Consider the following 18196-nt stretch of genomic DNA (forward strand, 5'->3'; position numbering starts at 1 on the left):
AATATTGTTTATTTATCACCGTTAGGTAAATTTTCAGAAAAAAATTACATAAGTCCTTATATAATAATCACGTTTTAACATACCCGTCTACGCAAACCGACTCAATTCTTTCTCTAAAATTATTCATTTCGGCTGTGTGAATTACATATATTTGAATATTTATAGTAACAATTTCTAACAATCATGATAATTACAAGCGATCGAACTTAACCTTTGATCGATGACGCAAAAGACACACCTTCGGGCGTTTGAGAACAAGATTTAATCACGTACACTAACGTACGAGCCATTATTACAACAGCCATTAAAGTTCATAAGAAATGTAGGTATATCGTACTCATGGTATGAATAAAGCCGTATATTATCGTCATCAGAAATGCTTTTATCACATGAAAGTCATAAAAATAATATGAACAGGCACATGATACAAATTACGTATATTTGAAATTTTATCACGCTCATATTCAAGCTAAAAGCAATTACAGAATTCTATAAAATACAATATTTAAAGGTTATATATATGTAATTTTATTAATCTTCAATTTGATTTTCGGGAACTTCAAGGAGATTCAACGTCCAAAGAGCGTGAAATCATCGTCACAGGTCACGCACTCATTCCGTTCACGCAAGCATTCTACTCTATTCTTATAATATATAATAATTCTATTCTTATCCTAACCCTTATTAATATTGGTGTAAGCAAATGAAAAGCGCAGCCTTTAATGACACATATTCATAGCTGTTGAAACAAAAAAATTACTTAATCTTTTTGGCTCCAACATTTTCATTTTCACGACGACGACAACGTTGAATAAGACCAATTTACATTTAAATTACAATCTCGCGATCTGCCTGTCAAACTTATAACCGCCTTTCAACGTTTCTGAGCGTCCACGACAAAATGAAAACGAATCACTTTTACACGAAAACTGAATTTAATTTTTCGTTTAGTAATGATACTGGGTAAATTAATTGGTTTTTATTCGGTGCAAAATCGACAAAACTTTGAATACTAGGAATGGTTTGGATTTACGAATACTAGGAATGGTTTGGAAGCGACACATCCGTCCATAGCATGTGCAGTGCCACTTTAAATCGCAAAGATCTGAGGGACACTGCCACTGCGCCTGTCACCCTGAGACATAACCTTGACAAGTCCCATAATGCGCCTGTAATTTTTCCACCACCCTTACCAAAACCGAAACACAGTAATGCTCACATACTTGCTTGGACGAACTCTTTCACAAGGAGCTCTACTACTACTAAAACTGTCTTTAGTAAATGTTTTTATTTATATTAACTAATCTATGTGTGCAATATACCGCTAATGCCACGTAGATCTGAATACTCTGACCACCAACTGACCTACTAGGGTTTATCCGTTGCGTAATAGCGGTAAAGACCGACGTTATACACATCACCAAATTACACACTGACGAGCAAGCGGTACAAACGATGGCACTACGTGGAACGTCACAGCTGATCAATATTTGGTCACGCCGATCGTGATTCCTTCTAATGTTAGGGGTTAAAGTATGAAATTGCCGTTTTATTGCAATAGGTTCTTTGAATTTTCATAGAATCTTCATGGCTTGAGGTTTTCGAATGAAACTTTTTTCAAATGGTTTCTGTGATTTTTTTTTTTATTTGAAACATTTGAATATCGACTTTCAATTGTTTTTGTTATTCAATTTAGACAAGAAAGATGGATACTGCGAAAATTCGAGTGATTTTTGAATACGAGTTCCGACGCGGAACTAACGCGGCAGGAACAGCCCGCAATATCAATTGCTGCGTTTGGAGAGGGGTCTACTAATGAACGCACCGTGCGATTTTGGTTTAAACGCTTTCGTGATGGAAATTTCGACTTAAAGAACGAGCCACGAGGAAGACCGCCCACACAGGTGAATAACAATGAATTAAGAGAGATAGTGGAAGCCGGTCCTAATCAAACTACCCAGGAATTAGCGGCATGGTTTAACGTTACCTTACCCACAATATTGACTCACTTGCGTCAAATCAATAAAATAAAAAAATACGAAAAATGGGTGCCTCATGATTTGACTGATCTGCAGAAAGAAACGCGTGTTGAAACTTGTGTTGCCTTGTTGAACCGGTACAGAAATGAAGGAATATTGGATCGAATTGTAACATGTGATGAAAAGTGGATTCTTTATGATAACCGGAAAAGAAAAATGCAATGGCTGACCCCAGGTCAAATGCCACAACACTGTCCTAAAGCAAAACTTACCAATAAAAAGGTAATGGTAACTGTTTGGTGGTCTCAGCATGGTGTTATTCACTATAGTTTTCTCCGATGTGGTCAAGCAATAACGGCAGATGTCTATTGTGCCGAACTCCGAACCATGTTGACAAAACTAGCAGTAAAACAGCCCCGACTCATGAATCGATCTTCACCATTATTGCTCCACGACAACGCGAAACCTCACACAGCACGAGAAACCATTTTGACCCTTCAGGAACTGCAGTTAGAAACCATTCGTCATCCTCCGTATTCACCAGACCTTGCTCCAACGGACTACCATTTTTTTCGTGATTTGGACAATTATCTACGTGACAAGAAGTTTTCTTCCCAGGAGGCAGTACAAAATGCTTTCACACAGTTTGTGCAGTCTAGATCGTCGGAGTTCTATCGCAAAGGCATTAATAACCTTCCCATTAGATGGCAGCAATGTATAGATAATAATGGCAACTATTTTGATTAAATAAATTTGTTAAAAATTTAAAAAATAAACAATTTAGATTTTCAGTACAAATCGGCAATTTCATACTTTAACCCCTATTATTATATTTACCATACGCTCGTGAAGCCATAAAACCTGACAAAGCTGCGGTAGATCCCCCAGACAACACGTCGTCATTGATACGATGGATATTTATTCACATACCAATCACATATTCGTGCATTCACAGTAAGAATAATAATAATGCTCTACTTTTCTTGTCTCTAAAGGAGAGTCATTACTCTTTAAGAAGTCTGTACGAGGAAACTGACTTTACAGGAATATATATTTTGGAAATATGTCTTTTGTACGTAATCACAGTAACTTCTTTACTAAAATATTTGATGTACACTCCGTTAACATCAGAAACAAGGACCGTCTTGTTCCCCCCTAGAATAATTAGCACGATCTTTGACCACGGTACTTATATTACAACGGTCACAATTTATAACAGACTTCCAATTGAAATAAAATGTTTAAATGGTGATAAATTTAACGGTTATTTAAAAAAAATGGTTAATTGACATAATTTTTTTACAATCTTAACGAATTTTATATAAAGACATCAAATATTTGACAATTTTAATTTGTTTACATTTAAATTGTAATAAATTTTAATCGAACTGTAATTTTAAGACATATTGTACGCCTGACTTGGGTAAGAATTGTGAATGTAATGTGGTAAAGTGTAGTAAAACCGTTACTTTACCAATTCACACAATAAATGTTTCTGATTTCTGATTTCGGTAAAGTAATACATATAACAGAGGGAAAAACTCGATGGTAGTAAACTTTCTTTTCATTGTTACTCAATAAAAATGCGTGCTATTTTTTCTTATTTACGTAGTACTGTAAATATAATTAAAAAATCTTCATAGATTTAGTTTGAATTTAGTACCACATATAAAGCATATTAAATCATAAATTAATATAATTTCCATTGTTTTCAAAAATCAATGGGATGCGGTATGTTAAAGTGATTAAATTGTATGTAGAGTTTCACGAACATCCACTAAGAAGGAACAATGAATGACCCAGAACGATATTTCAAAAGCTAAAAGGTTTTATATCCAGGCGTTATATCGTTACTTATAACCTCACAGCCTCCACAATGGTTTGCATACAAGCACATATACCTTTTATTTGTGTAGAACCCTTGTTATTACTAACTACAAAGACATCGTAATGTTATGCAAGTGTACGGAATTAATATTATGTGAATTGTTCATTAAGTACACAAACGAATAAAATCATGAGTATCCTCAATAAATACTTCTAATTATTAATGGAAAGAACTATAATTATTTCTTTGAAATGCGTGCATGTATCCCATCGTAAAGTTTTTTCAGTATTAAGCATTTCAATTGATAGATTGGTGTGATTTTCACAATTTGCAATTATCAGGAACTTAGGAATTGTGGTAATACATATACTCGTAAGCTACATTCTATTCAGATGGCAATTAAACGTGAAATGCAAGCACGTAAATAATACCTTATTATGGTAATTAGTTCGTAACAAACGACGTAAAGTTTGTTGACACCGGAATCGGAACCGCGCGAACTTTGACGCGGGGTTAAGTTCAAAAACACGCGTAGCTAAATGCAGTATTGCACGTGATACCTAAAAAAAAGTGACAATGACCGTACACCTTATCACGGTCAAAAACTGGGTCGGGAAGATTACAAAACTTGGTACACTTCCGCACAACCATGACCTAGCCAAAAAATACATTAGTGAATTTATGGTACAGTAAAAAGAAACAAACCTTGTTGAGGCCAGGGTGCTTGAGGTGGTCGAGGCCGGAGAGACGAGAAGAGGCCTCCCCGTCGCCGGAGCCCCAGAATCCGATGCGATCGCGCTCCATTGTATCGTACGTACACCTCTGCGCGGCGTTGCAGTGCGACTGCTTGTCAGAAGCCACCGCGGCGTTGTTTTTGTCGCGCAGCGCGGGGGGCGCCGAACTCATAATGGTATCGCTCCTGGGAAAGCGGAAAATGTTTCAGCTACAACGTAGATATGAACCCACACGCCGTCTGTGGCTGCTAGCGCTACCGCCGCCCGATAGCAGATGGCGTTGGCTCGCTACTGAACTAAGCAACTATACAACATACCTGTGGGATTTTGCAACCTGGAAACCTACACAACTTACCCCCAAGCAACTAGAGCACGCCGAGTTGAATCACGTAATGGTAGTGACGGTTGATAATTGTTAAAATTTTACATTTAGAGGTAAGATAAAAACAATAAGACATTTTTCTTCTGTATTTTCAATAGTTCTAACATATGGTAAAATAATGGATAGGTATTCCAATCACAACAGCTTTATAGCTGTATAATCGATTGAACAGCCACCAATTCCCACGGCCTACTTCAATAAAACCACATAAAAGATAATGGCGGTCATTGACCTGAAAACCTCATTGTCATATCAATACGTGTTTTTATCGCTAACCTCATATCATCATATCTACAACCACAGAACTTTAACCCTTTTTATTCGTATTTCCTCCAGCATAATATCACAATGTTTGCACCTGTCAGAACCTTTCGTATTCAGATAGATGAGCCGGAGGAATACGTTTAATAGGTTTGAACTTTATCGTTTCATCGTAGATATAAGAAACTTACTTACGTGATCAAAACTTACTAACGTGAATATCTACAGATATCATTAAACATCTAACGTTCCCATGACATAGACAAGTATACCAAAGGAATGTATGCAAAGAGCAATGATGTTCAGGTCTATTTTAACAGATTTGTATTTCACAGCTACACATAATTTCACACACATCTACAATGCTAGATTTAATTGGTGCAATACAATATACAAGAAAAAACATACGTCTTACGTTACCACTATGCGTGAAAGTTCTACGGAATCCACTCTATCTACGCAAGTGCTACGAAGCTACGGCCTACCCAAAAATTGGTCTGTTCGCCCCAGTGAGACCCTTGCCCAATCTTTGGCAGGCACACGACGACACGTTTTTATTCATAATAGGCATCAATTAGTGTGCCATCTGTGAACAAAGCATACGCAACTTTTTCTGTTGCTAACAAACTCAGTTACCTAAAATTTTAGGTAAAAAAAAAAAACAAAAAATATCTACGTCTCATGGCGTATGGAGTGCTCCACAGATGAGGTTTATCTGTTACTTGCCTATAATAGGTAGTGCAATATAAACTAAATAGGTACATAAGTTCGAATAACATCGACACTTGTATCACTACAATTTCATAAACAAACTGATTTACCGTAGGCAGCCGACAGCTTTAAGAAAGGGGGCTTTTATTGTTTTCCTTACCACTATAAAATAAATTTAAAAGAAAATTAAAAATTAAATAACTTAAAAAAATTAAAATATAAATCAGTTTACAGTACAACTTTTAATTAACTATCAAGAAGGTTTAGTAGCATATAGTTTTCTTTGTTTAAAGCGATGTAACAATTTGTTATTATTGGAATCCTCCCCCGCTCACCCCTTTGCGGTCGATGCTCAATTAAAAGTTACCTTGTATATTTATCAGTTAAAAAAATACCTAGACGTGAAATTTTTCCATTCACTGTTGTAAGCTGCACTAATTTTGAATTTATAATCTTATTTTCCTGTTTTATGTACATGTTTAAAATAACACCGAAATTTAAAAAAAAATATAATTATCCAAAGCAAAGTGAACTTACCTAGATTCAAAATCTTTTCCGTCCTTCCCATTAATTTGACGGACGTCAAATTGATTATTTGACTTCACTTTGCGTGACAAAAATTCCATGTTTAAATAATTTTGAAAAGAGATCAAATATCACAGTTGTCCAATTATTTTGCGAAGTTACGTGTTGTGGTTTTATTTCTTTTTGAGTACTTATTTAGCTTTTACTCAGAATTTAAAAAAACTCTAGGAAGTTGAAAGTATTATCTAAATAAAATTAAACATTATGCAATTGCCGTGGAGTTCTCTCGAACTCTTAAAGACGACTGAAGGACGGAAGATATGGTTACGTTAATATCATCTTTCATTATCTTGAATATCGTCAACTTAACACATTCATTAAGAGAAACATTCATTATTCGGACATAATTAAAATATGTTCAAAGATCAAAAATGCAACAAGTTTAGTTATAACAACGCAACAAACAATGCTTAAACACAACGCACCAACACATACAACAAGCATGACTTGTTTCAACATTCAAAAAACGTCTGTTGAAAAATAGATAATTTTCATTGAAAAATTGTATTACTTATGATGGTTGTACAACTTTATACATATGGAGAAATAAAGCATTTTTTGTTACAGTTACTGATTAAATCGTTCTACTTTCTATATCGTCGAAACGTGGGGAAAATAGTTTACTTTTGCGGACAAGTATTTTTTTCAACCCAATTTAAAACTTGTTGTTATGTAATTTCTTGCTTTTCAGATAGAAATTTCATTTTGTATACACAAAAAACTATAAATACCTATACATAAACGGATTCAATTATTATTTAATTATTTTCATTTTTACGCTAGATTTAAGTTTACTACAAAAACAGCTTAAGGCTTAACGTGTTCCAGTGTATACCTTTTCATTTTGTTTCAATTATGATTAATAAACATACACTTGCTATTCCAAAACCCGACATTTTCATTTAAAAACTTATTCCAATATGATTTTATATATGTTCCATTGCGTAATACATAAATATGAGAATAGCACTAAAAGGAATTATCGGATATTATGTATTTAATTCCGGTCAACGTTTTAATAAATGCTCAGTTGAATAATGTCTTTCTGTGACAATCTACGAGCAAATGTATTGTTTCAAAAGTCTTTTTAAGTTTCTCAGATACGTTTTTTAAAACCTTTGAGTCTACGGCTCGCGCTTACAGTGTCAACTTGTTAGCAATAACCTACCTTCCGCCCTGGTAAAACAATGTACTATATTTTTCTATACCAGTTATAATTGCAGTAGAGCTCGTTGTGAAGTTCATCCAGGGAAGTATTGCCACCTTACCTATTTTGCTGCCAAGCAGTAATGTAGGCATTACTTCGGTCCGGTTTTGAAAGATGAGGTTGCTCGTGAAATTACAGGCACACGATCGCCTGATCGTGTGCCTGTAATTTCACCAGCATGACTTGTTCGTCTCGTCACTATGGCACAACAAATGGATTCTGGCAAAGGCTTAATTTTAGAACGCATAGTCGTAACGTTGCTGTGTAGTTTACAGTCCAATTGTCCGTTTAAACACAAACATACATAGAAATTTCCCTAGTACAAATGTAACGATTACAAGTATCGATAAGTCATGACTTGGAGCGTGACAGAAACATGCGTCGGCGCAGCGTAGGTCGCACCGCGATCAAGATCAGGCCAAGGGCGGAAAGGCAAAGACATGAACTGCTCTAGATCACCATATCTAACGAGGGTCGACAGAAAGGTACAGCGATTAACAAGCTTAATTTACACTTTAACATTGAAACTCTTTAGAAATAATCGCTTTTAATAAATAATAAAATCTTTTTATGTCATGCCTCAATCAATTATATTCATGTTCATCTTAGAGGATGGAAAAAAAATTATGGACAACTCTGGTTGACCAAAAATTGACTATACCGAAATTGTTTTCACAAATAAAAAGACTTAATGGTTCCTAAGACAGTTTCCTTGTATCTTCTATGGTTTCGGATTTTCCTATACAGTCTCATTAAAATAAAGCACTGTATAAAGTAAATAGAAACTACAACTATGAATTCACACCCCTAATGAACAAGGTCACATCATTGCAGAATGATAATGATAAGTTTTTAATGTCAGAGGCTTAAAGAAAGATTCTACAAAGAAAATTAGTCTAATAGTTAGTGTTGCCAAGTTTACTGATTTATCAGTAAATCTAATGTTTTTGTGTGCGATATCTTCCGACTTTTTCAGATTTGACCACCATGGTACACCTAATCTGTTTTATATAGTTCGTATTTATTATATTAAGGTTACGAGGTGGTTGTCAACACGTGACAATAGAGCGTGTAACGTTCCAAAATGGCTCCAAAGTATCGGATTTTTTTAAATTTATACCTTAGTAAGGTATAAAATCATACCATGGTATAAAAGACCTGTAACTAGTGAAAGTTATTTACGACCATGAAAGGTACCTCCAATATAAGAATCCAATTCAGATATTATATCGATTCTTATGCTTAAGCTGCTTAGGACAATGAACATAGGAAATTCCGTATTGTTATTTATAGTATCGAATAAAATGTTTGCTTTAAAGACAATCACAAAACACATTCTAGTTTGTGTTTTTTGGTTTTCATGTAAGGGAATACTTTTTGAAGACAGATAATTCTGCATCGGCACCCGTAAACAAAAGTAGAACATGACATGGGCTAATACAGTATTGTTTACGTTACAAGTGTGTCGCTCAATTTTTTTTATGTATATACGTAGTCGTATATCGTAATTTGCATGAACGTCACACTTAACATAACACACCCCTCATGGAAGAATGGCATAACTGGAGTTACGTCAAAAATGTTTATTGCTCCATGAAATACAGAAAAATACAACCCACATCCGCACATACACAGAGAGGATGTGGGTTATATTTTTGGATTTTAATGGAGCAATAAACATTTTTGACGTAACTCCACTTATGCGATTTTTCTAAGAGGGGTGCGATTATCAATTCAAGTGTATGCAATTTATGATAGAAACAGATCAAAGGCCGAAATATACAGCTGAATGTGCTATTGATTGTCCAGCTGTTGCATTAAACGATTGCTCGCGAAAAATAGACAGTACCTATGCTTATCACGAATTTATTTCGAGCAATTCAAATTGCAATTAAAATTAACATGCGTTCCAATATGAACTTTAACACTTCAAACTGATTACGATTTTTATAAAGATAAGTTGGGCATAGTAGAGATATATCTGGTTGGAATTACTATTCATACAAAGACTGAACAACACCAGATAAATTACTTTGACCAGATCGACTCGATCTGTAGCTCAATTGATAAGAGCAGTGGCTCTGTTGGGGCAACAGATGCTGGTTCGAGTCCAGTCAGATCGAAGAACTTCTTTGTGTTGTTCTATCTTTGTATCAGTAATAATAACAAATTAGCACAGCATTTTGGAAAAAAAGATATGAATTTCATGACAGAAAAAATATCATATCTAATTATTTTTTATTTATATTTAATTCGATTTATTATTAATTCGATCCGGCCGTATTGGAACCGACGTCTCCCGCAAACCGCGAAAGATGCTATGCCAACTAAGCCACGGAACGAACCAGCGGACCTCGCAAATTTTCGTTATATCCGCTGACTTAAATTTTTGTGTATATTATAGGTTGCATATTTAAAAGTAAAGAAATCACTTAGCTTTATTTTTACTTCCAAACATGGAAAAGGATACTTAAGTTAAAAAGCAAAAAGTGGTATTTTGACTTACAACAACTTACGTGTTAGGTATCGAAATATGTGTAGCTCAATTAGTACCTAGTAACGTACCTCGGTGGAAATGGAAATGTGTCTTAACACAAGAAACTACGAATATCAAACTAATGCCAGCCATTCAGTACGTGATTATGTGTCCAATGGAGCAACCACACCGCAGGAATTGCTAAATTGCCTATCTGTAATTTAGCCATGCGAGGCTTAGCTGTACGTATGTACAGTGATATTACATTAATTCGAAACACTTTTTGAAATTGTAAAACATTATACGCAATAACTATTGCTTTAAGATATTTTATATAGATCGTAAGATATACGATTTAAATGTGTGTAAATGTAAAGATATTTCTCCGGATAATTGAATAAAAATGAAGAATTACTTAGAAGATTAAAAGGTCTATTAGAAAGTAACGTATACGCAATCGTTTTGTTTCAAAGAAATAAAGATAACATATATTTATTTAGTCTCATTATCTTGTTACGAAGTAAATAGAAAAGTAGCAGTAGAGCTCCTTGTGAAAGAGTTCGTCGAGGGAAGTACTGCCACCTTACCTATTTCTGCTGCCAAGCAGTGATGTTAGCATTACTGCGTTCCGGCTTTGAACGGTAAGGGTGCTGGTTAAATTACAGGCATATGGGTTTTGTCAACTTATATCTCGGGGCGACGGGCGCAATGGCAATACCCCTGAGATCTTTGCGATTTAAACATCTGAGTGACGGTGCAACTGTCATTGACAGGATGTAGCTTACCATCAAGCTCACGACATGTCCGCCCCGTCTCTTGATATTATAAAAAACAATAAAAAAGTCATCGCAAACGCCGCTTAGATCCTGTTGCTTACAAATCCTATTTGATATAAACATACAGGGGCACCTCCTTTCCTTTCGTATACTACGAAAGGAGTCTCCCCGCACGACATAGCATTTTTTTCCTGTACATTTGGCGCATCCTGCACAACAATCGGCGAGGTCCTTACGTCGATTGGCAAATCCTTTCACCACGGTGGCAAGCATATATAGTATGCATGCCATTGATACGATAAAAAGCAGAAGTCTAATTAAATTAGTCTATTAGTCTATGTACTTACCTTTTTATGAGCATCATAAAAAGTCAACATAAATTTATAGATGATTTCACCATTATTTACAAGATTGATGACTAGCAATGACATGGCATAAAATGTACGTCCTTTTGTTGATTTTAAAGTGAACATACATAGAGTATATCAAGGAGCATGAAGGAAACGTAGTAAAAAGTATCCAGTAGAGTTTTACTTAGTAACTAATTTACAGGTTAATTTTTTTAAGCTCCGCACTACTAAATACGCAAGCCGATGCCATGGACACACAATCACAAATTACACCCACACTGAAGTAAGTAACTACAAAAAATAAATGTAGGCCATACAAATATTTATCCCGGGCCGGGAATCAAATTCTACGTGGTAGGCCAGCATGGTTACAATTCGGCCTCAGAGGCAGTTGTAAAATTATACCAGCCATGGCTCTTTTTTCCAAATGCAGTGCAAGATAAAAGTTTTTCAGAAACCTTTGTTTGGAAATAATTATTAATTATATACCCAATTCAGTAGCTAACCAGAACAAAATAAATCTACCCCTTTTGTAGCAGTTTTTGGATCACAAGTTTTATCACAATCGGTTTTCAAAATTTCAATGTGTCCAATATTTTTTTTAAACGCTTCTCTTTTATGTAGATTTTTGATATTTACTTAAAAAATAATTTTAATTACTGAAGCTGACACAATTGCAAACCCGTTAATCATCGTGTAGAATTGACGGGAAATCTAATAACTCTAAAATTAATTAAATTATTAAGATTTTTATTGTTCTCGCGTTGTTTGCGTATTGCGAGATGAATTTGAGTGAATGTCATAATTTATGTTATTGTGTTTTCTTACATAATAAAAGTAAATGACGAATTGTGACAACGTAAACATAATAAGAAGTTCTTCTTATAGACTGCAGCTGAATAACACCATTTCTTGGCACTTGTTCATTATAATGTAGGTAATTTTTCCTAAATGTAATTTTTAAGTAGGAATGAAAATATGTAATTTGTATCTTCTGTCCTTTCTTTTGGAAGTAATAAATTAATTACTTAATTAATTATTACTTACTACTTATTTATTACTACTTATTTAAAATCTTAATAGATTTTAAATAAGTTTATAAGGATATCGATAATTGCAACTTTTCTAAGATAACCCAATAACAGAATACAAAAATTCATTGTGTATAGACACCCACCGTGCAATTCCTGAGTATTTTTTTCTGTTTTGAAGGGATACGTCATGCTACGTTAACATTTTGTTACATACAATGTTACGTACCTTTGTCGTGCTCTTTTACATTTTGAATTGATAAATTTCAACACATTACTCCGGAATGTCATGACACAAAGAAACCTAAGAAAGACACCTACGGAAATGATGAACCAGCGCTGCTAAATTATATTTTTTTATGGCTAAAGACTAATTTCAGACGTCTTTGTTCTGGATACACTCATCGATTTTTATGGAGTCGTGATGCAAATAGAAAACAGATTTATGGGTTTTTACATCTTACCTACCTAGGGTATCGATATTAGCCTGTTTTAGTCCACTACTCTTCTCTCTTACTTACTCTTTCTCCACAAAGTTTACACTGAGTACATACATTATTTTGGGATACGTTATAGGTAACAATCTTTGCAGAGACTGGCGCCTGAATCAGTTAGCTAGCAATGTGATTATGAGTACCAGAACAACGAAATACCGGGAATCAAACCAAGACAGAAGAGACACCGGACGTCCAGTCGCCCTCGTCCAGTGGCCACAGTGCAAACCATGGGGCTACCGAGGTCGTCAATATAACAAAATATGTTACTATAATGTGTCCCATATTTAATATCCTACGACTCAGAATTGGCTATTGTTTGAAATTGTTAACTTTGATGAGGAATTATGGCAGTTATTAACTGTCTGACTACGTTTATTTACGCACTGTTATACAAGTGGTAATTTACTAACATTGTTCTTTTTACGCTACAAGTATTACGTATACTTACTCACATACCTACCCAGTTTAACCTACTGTGAAATTGCGTACACTCGTTACTATTTAACCCTGTTTAATTTACGAATAAAGAGTAATTTACGAATAAAATTTTTCAATTTTTGTAAAGTTATACACGTACTGTGCATGTTGACAATAAGTAAAAAGATTATTTGATTCTTTTTTACCAATCCTTATCTCGTGTATTTGACATATGTCAGAGTTAATAATAATAATATGGCAGACAGGCACGTCCATTACCTGGCATCAAACTAGGGAATTCCCTGTACTATGAGAACGTATGCGTACTCGATGACCCAACTTTTTTTTATAATATCAAATGACGGGACGGACAAGTCGTGCGCCTGATGGTAAGCTACACGCCTGTCCATAACAGTTAAATAAATAATAAATAACGCACACACTCAACATAGCCCCGCACTAGAGAAACCCTGTGTCGCGGGTGCCATGGACACACATATAGACAACCACAAATTACACCCAAACTCACGAGAGAAATAATTATAGGCCATAACAAAGAGTTGCAGTGCCACTCGAGAGCTTTAAATCGCAAAGATCTGAATGGCACTGCCACTACGCCCATCACCCTGAGACATAAGCTGACAAGTCTCATGTGCCTGTAATTTCACCAGCACCCTTACTTACATTACGGAACACAGTAATGCTGACATTACTTCTTGGCGGCAGAAATGGGTAAGGTGGCAGTACTTCCCTGGACGAACTCTTTCACAAGGAGCTCTACTGCTACGAAATATATGTTGGGCCACCGAATTTGTCAAAAAACAAAACATTGACCCTTAGTACAATTAACCTACCTAGATTACAAACCGTAATGGTTTATATTATGAAAATTAAAACCACAATAACGCACCGTAGTCTAAATGTGCTGTAAGCCAAAATGGCCTTCGCGGTTGCAAAATACGAAACACTAGGCCAAGGAATCATCTCGGTCTATTTCCTTTATGTAGCAAAGTGTCGTTCGTTACAAAGCTCAATTTATCGTTGGTTTAATACATACACGTTATATTCATCACATCCACCTGCTTGCATGTTTGTTACACGGAGTGCGTTGTTTAGGTAAACTATTTGAAGCCATTGCACTTACAATTAATATACGACAATGAATGTACGGACAACGCCACACCAGACTACACATTTTTATTCGAAAATCGCCTCCATTGCAACGGAACAAGATACGTCAATGTTTAGCTTGATGTGCTGGCGTGTGTACTTTTTTTTATAATTTCAAGTAACGGTACGTATTCTCTTAGTTATAACAAGTATAGTACCTGCCATGTACCTGCTTACAATTTATACAGTTCATTGGTATATACGCACTATACTTACCAGTAAATTAACTACGGTTACTCTAGTTGCCCAATCGCTTACGTGCTAGTATCAGTTTTCCACAAATATATACTTAGTTTCTTACCTGCCTTACTAACTTTTTATTATTAGGTCGATGCATTTAAAAAACCGGTAACTTAGATTAAGAAAGACATTACATTAGAAACGTGTTTTTTGTGAAAATAAAAGTATTATTTTGTATTCTACACATTTTTTTTAACATTACCATTCTTCAGAGTTCTTCGGGCAAAAAGTGTAAAGGTAATTATTAATATGTATATTGAGAACGAAATTAAATAAACCATTTTCAGTTTGCAAAAATTTAAATAACATCAGCTGAAATTTGGCATGCCTCTGTGTCTGGGTGCCCAAAGAATACGAGACACTTCGGCGAGTATATGATACAGGAGGGAGGTGCTAAACACAATAGCTAGATAAAAGGTGATGGCAGCCAAATGCTGGTATTAAATACTGAAATTTGGCACTCGGCTGTACATGAAGTCCCACAATACGAATCTGCGTCGGCTATGCAAGTTAATTTTGGCGTCATTTTTCCCTCGGAAGGAGACCATTGATATTGCTTACATAAATTCAAAGAATGCATACACATTTACTTACCTAACTAAATGTTTAGCATGATGACGATGAGTATGAGCAAGTACCTATAGATGTCTGTGTGTAAGTATTGACGACCTATTGTTTGAAAAGACGAATATGACGCTTCAATGAGAAATGTTCTTTAATAATTGCATTTGCCTTCCTGGATAACACTTAACACCTTTTACAACAGTCGGACGGAACAAAGAATCAGGTAGGTAATGAATACCCTCATAAACACATGACCTTACGCGAGCTAACTCGTTTTGAAAAACTTACTTACTTAGACGTAAATGAATCAAACTGCTAAGTATGGGCTCCCTCGGGCCTGCCTGCCCTAACACCTTTTTTTATTAAACTAAGTCACGGGATGAACAAGTCCTGTGCTTGATGCTAAGCGACATGCCTGTTCATAGCAGTTGCAGTGCCATTCAGAGTGTTAGATCGTGAAGATCTTAGGGAAACTACCACTGTGCCTGTCACCCTGAGACGTAAGTTCACAAGTCCCATGTGCCTGTAATTTCACCAGCACCCTTACATTTTAAAATCGGAACGCAGTAGTGTTCTCATTACTTCTTGGTGGCAGAAATATGTTGGCAGTATTTCCCCGGAAGAACTCTTACACAAGAAGCTCTACTGCTACTAAACCTAAATGCCTGCACCTTGAGGATTGAAGGGTGGCTGCTAGTACCGTGGTGACCGTGGCTAAGTTCTGGGCTTCGATAACACAACTGTGTACACTTATGTCATTGATATGATAAGATGAATATGAGATCAACGATACCCACAATTAGTAATTCATCGTTAGTAAAGTATTTCAGGAAACTTAAATAAATATACTGTATAACAAGTATATTCGTCGCAATCATCTTTTTGTGGAATTATTATCTATAAATAAAAATATTTATGAACTACCACAAAACTTTGTATCGAAAAACTAGATGTTATATATTATTTCTGGGTATCATTAAATCGCCCGCTAGTCGTAAATTATTAAATAGGTAAGAAAGTTAGTATAAATCAATAAAGTTATTTTTAATGTATCACTAAAACCGTAAAACAAAATTTTACTTACTTCCATTTTCTTTTGTCGTTCATCTTTATAGATGCGGAGTTTCCCATATTGATTGTCGGCTTATCACTTATTATATCACTTTTAAAAACAAAAACAATCTACGCTCGAGGTAACTACGCTAAGACACGACAAATAAGGGGCTTAGTCATTCGTACACTAGTCGGTGTACATACGCACCACTAGACACCACCTGTAGACTGTAAAGGCAAAGGTGGCCGTGACTTTCCCTCACCAGCTCACTTAACTTCCGACGTACGTACCTACCGTCAAATGCAATTGTTCTTTAATACTTCTGTGAAGCAAATATAACTTTACACTAACATGAAGATGACTGTACCTGGTACTTTGAATGTATTTTAAAAACATGTTCCATATTAGCAAAGTTTATTTACAAAACACGCCCAGTTCTGTACTTTAGCTGATGTAAACTTTCGGTCACTATAAATCGTAATATTAATTTCTAGAGAATAAATACATAAAACCGTAGCCTGTGATGTACATAGATAGGTGCTGTAACAAGTACCTTACACACCTTATTTATGAGTGTGGATACTCACACTTTTTTACGGAATCAAAAATACTTATATACAAGAAATTTTATGAACGTCGCTTTTTACGAAACTGGTTTAGTAAAAGACAATCCAATCCGTTGATTTAAGCGAATTTAAAACTTAATACAAAGGATTATGCGCCGTCTCGATAGCAACATGCTCTTGTATTCACTTTATGCTGCAGTTCCAATTACGAAATGTCTGTTTCACAACATGCCTCTACCATTAAATCAAACAAACATTGAAAGAGATCGTAAGTCTCGTTACAAATGGTAATTTTGTTTCTTATCTATTCAAGTTTAATTAATCTCTGTTTAAACATTAATTGACCAGTCATTTGTTGTAAACTGGTAGTCAAAAGTGATCAATATCGCTCATACACGGTGTCATAAAAATATCTGACCATAGGTATGTCTGTCGATAATCATAATGATGATTAAAATTTACTTTAGTTTACTTTAATAATCTCAGGACAGAGTACTAAAAAAACCAACATCAAAAAGTCGTGGAATTACATCTATTTGCCAAGCTTCATTGAAATCGGTTACCAGAAAGTGCGCGAAACCGGATTCATCCCCTAGTTTGTCACCCTTAAAGGTGGAATATTTTCTTTAAATTTAAATGGTACCAATACTGAGGTACCCTCTTTCCTACACAAAAAGAATCATCAAAATCCGTTTACAAATGCAATAAAAGAGTTATCGTGTAACATAATACAAAAAATACAGTCTAATTGAGAACCTCCTTTTTTGAAGTCAGTCAGGCTTAAATTAATTAAAATATGGTAGAACCATTTTCTTACATTCTATGCTATAAAGACACAGGCGAAATTATATTTAGTAATGAATGAAATACAAAGAATTGAACATTTATTTTCCATTTTATTAAAGAGTATAAATAATAACAATATGTACAATTAACTATTTATTATTGAGCTGGCCAATCAAATGTTAGTAAATCACAAAATGTTTTGGTTTGGGAGCAAATTTACGTACACAATACAAATATTAAAAATAAACCTTTTCACTTTTTAAACGTCAATCACTCCACTAAGCAGTCGAAATGTGGTTTCTGGTTATATACTCGTTGTGTGGTCCCAATGGATGGTTAGGAACTAAAATACTGGACAAATCTACTGAAAAGGTTTATTTGAAACGCGACACGGTAAGCAGCGGATTTTATTTAAAAATTATGAATGCATCAATAAGTGCTGTCACTGACATCAACTATTCTGACATTTCTTACGTCTAACGAAAAGTGATTAGGTGGTAGGAATGGGTAATATAGCTTTTTCTGAATATCGTGTCGAAACTATATATATCAATATTCGCAATCGAATTTCGAAACTGCATA

At 35.0% G+C, this 18196-nt stretch overlaps 1 protein-coding gene across 4 annotated transcripts in view; it reads right to left on the minus strand.

Annotated features, from left to right (window-relative positions):
* The window catches only part of LOC113237808 (NADP-dependent malic enzyme-like), a 55031-nt gene extending 38611 nt beyond the window's left edge, over positions 1-16420 (minus strand). The window contains exons 1-2 of one of the 4 annotated variants that reach the window (XM_026474483.1): positions 16293-16420; positions 4513-4726 (exon numbers count right to left, since the gene is read on the minus strand). In XM_026474483.1, coding sequence (XP_026330268.1) covers positions 4513-4726; positions 16293-16339 — 261 coding nt within the window. In that variant the 5' untranslated portion in view covers positions 16340-16420. Of the gene's footprint in view, positions 1-4512; positions 4727-5669; positions 5771-6005; positions 6134-6432; positions 6537-16292 lie in introns of those variants that run through there. The other 3 variants (XM_026474481.1, XM_026474484.1, XM_026474482.1) reach the window with 3 other exon arrangements.
* Between the last annotated feature and the right edge of the window lie 1776 nt (positions 16421-18196).

The sequence above is a fragment of the Hyposmocoma kahamanoa genome, unplaced genomic scaffold (genome assembly GCF_003589595.1).
Source record: "Hyposmocoma kahamanoa isolate Upper Pololo Valley unplaced genomic scaffold, ASM358959v1 94, whole genome shotgun sequence".
NCBI classification, from domain to species: domain Eukaryota; kingdom Metazoa; phylum Arthropoda; class Insecta; order Lepidoptera; family Cosmopterigidae; genus Hyposmocoma; species Hyposmocoma kahamanoa.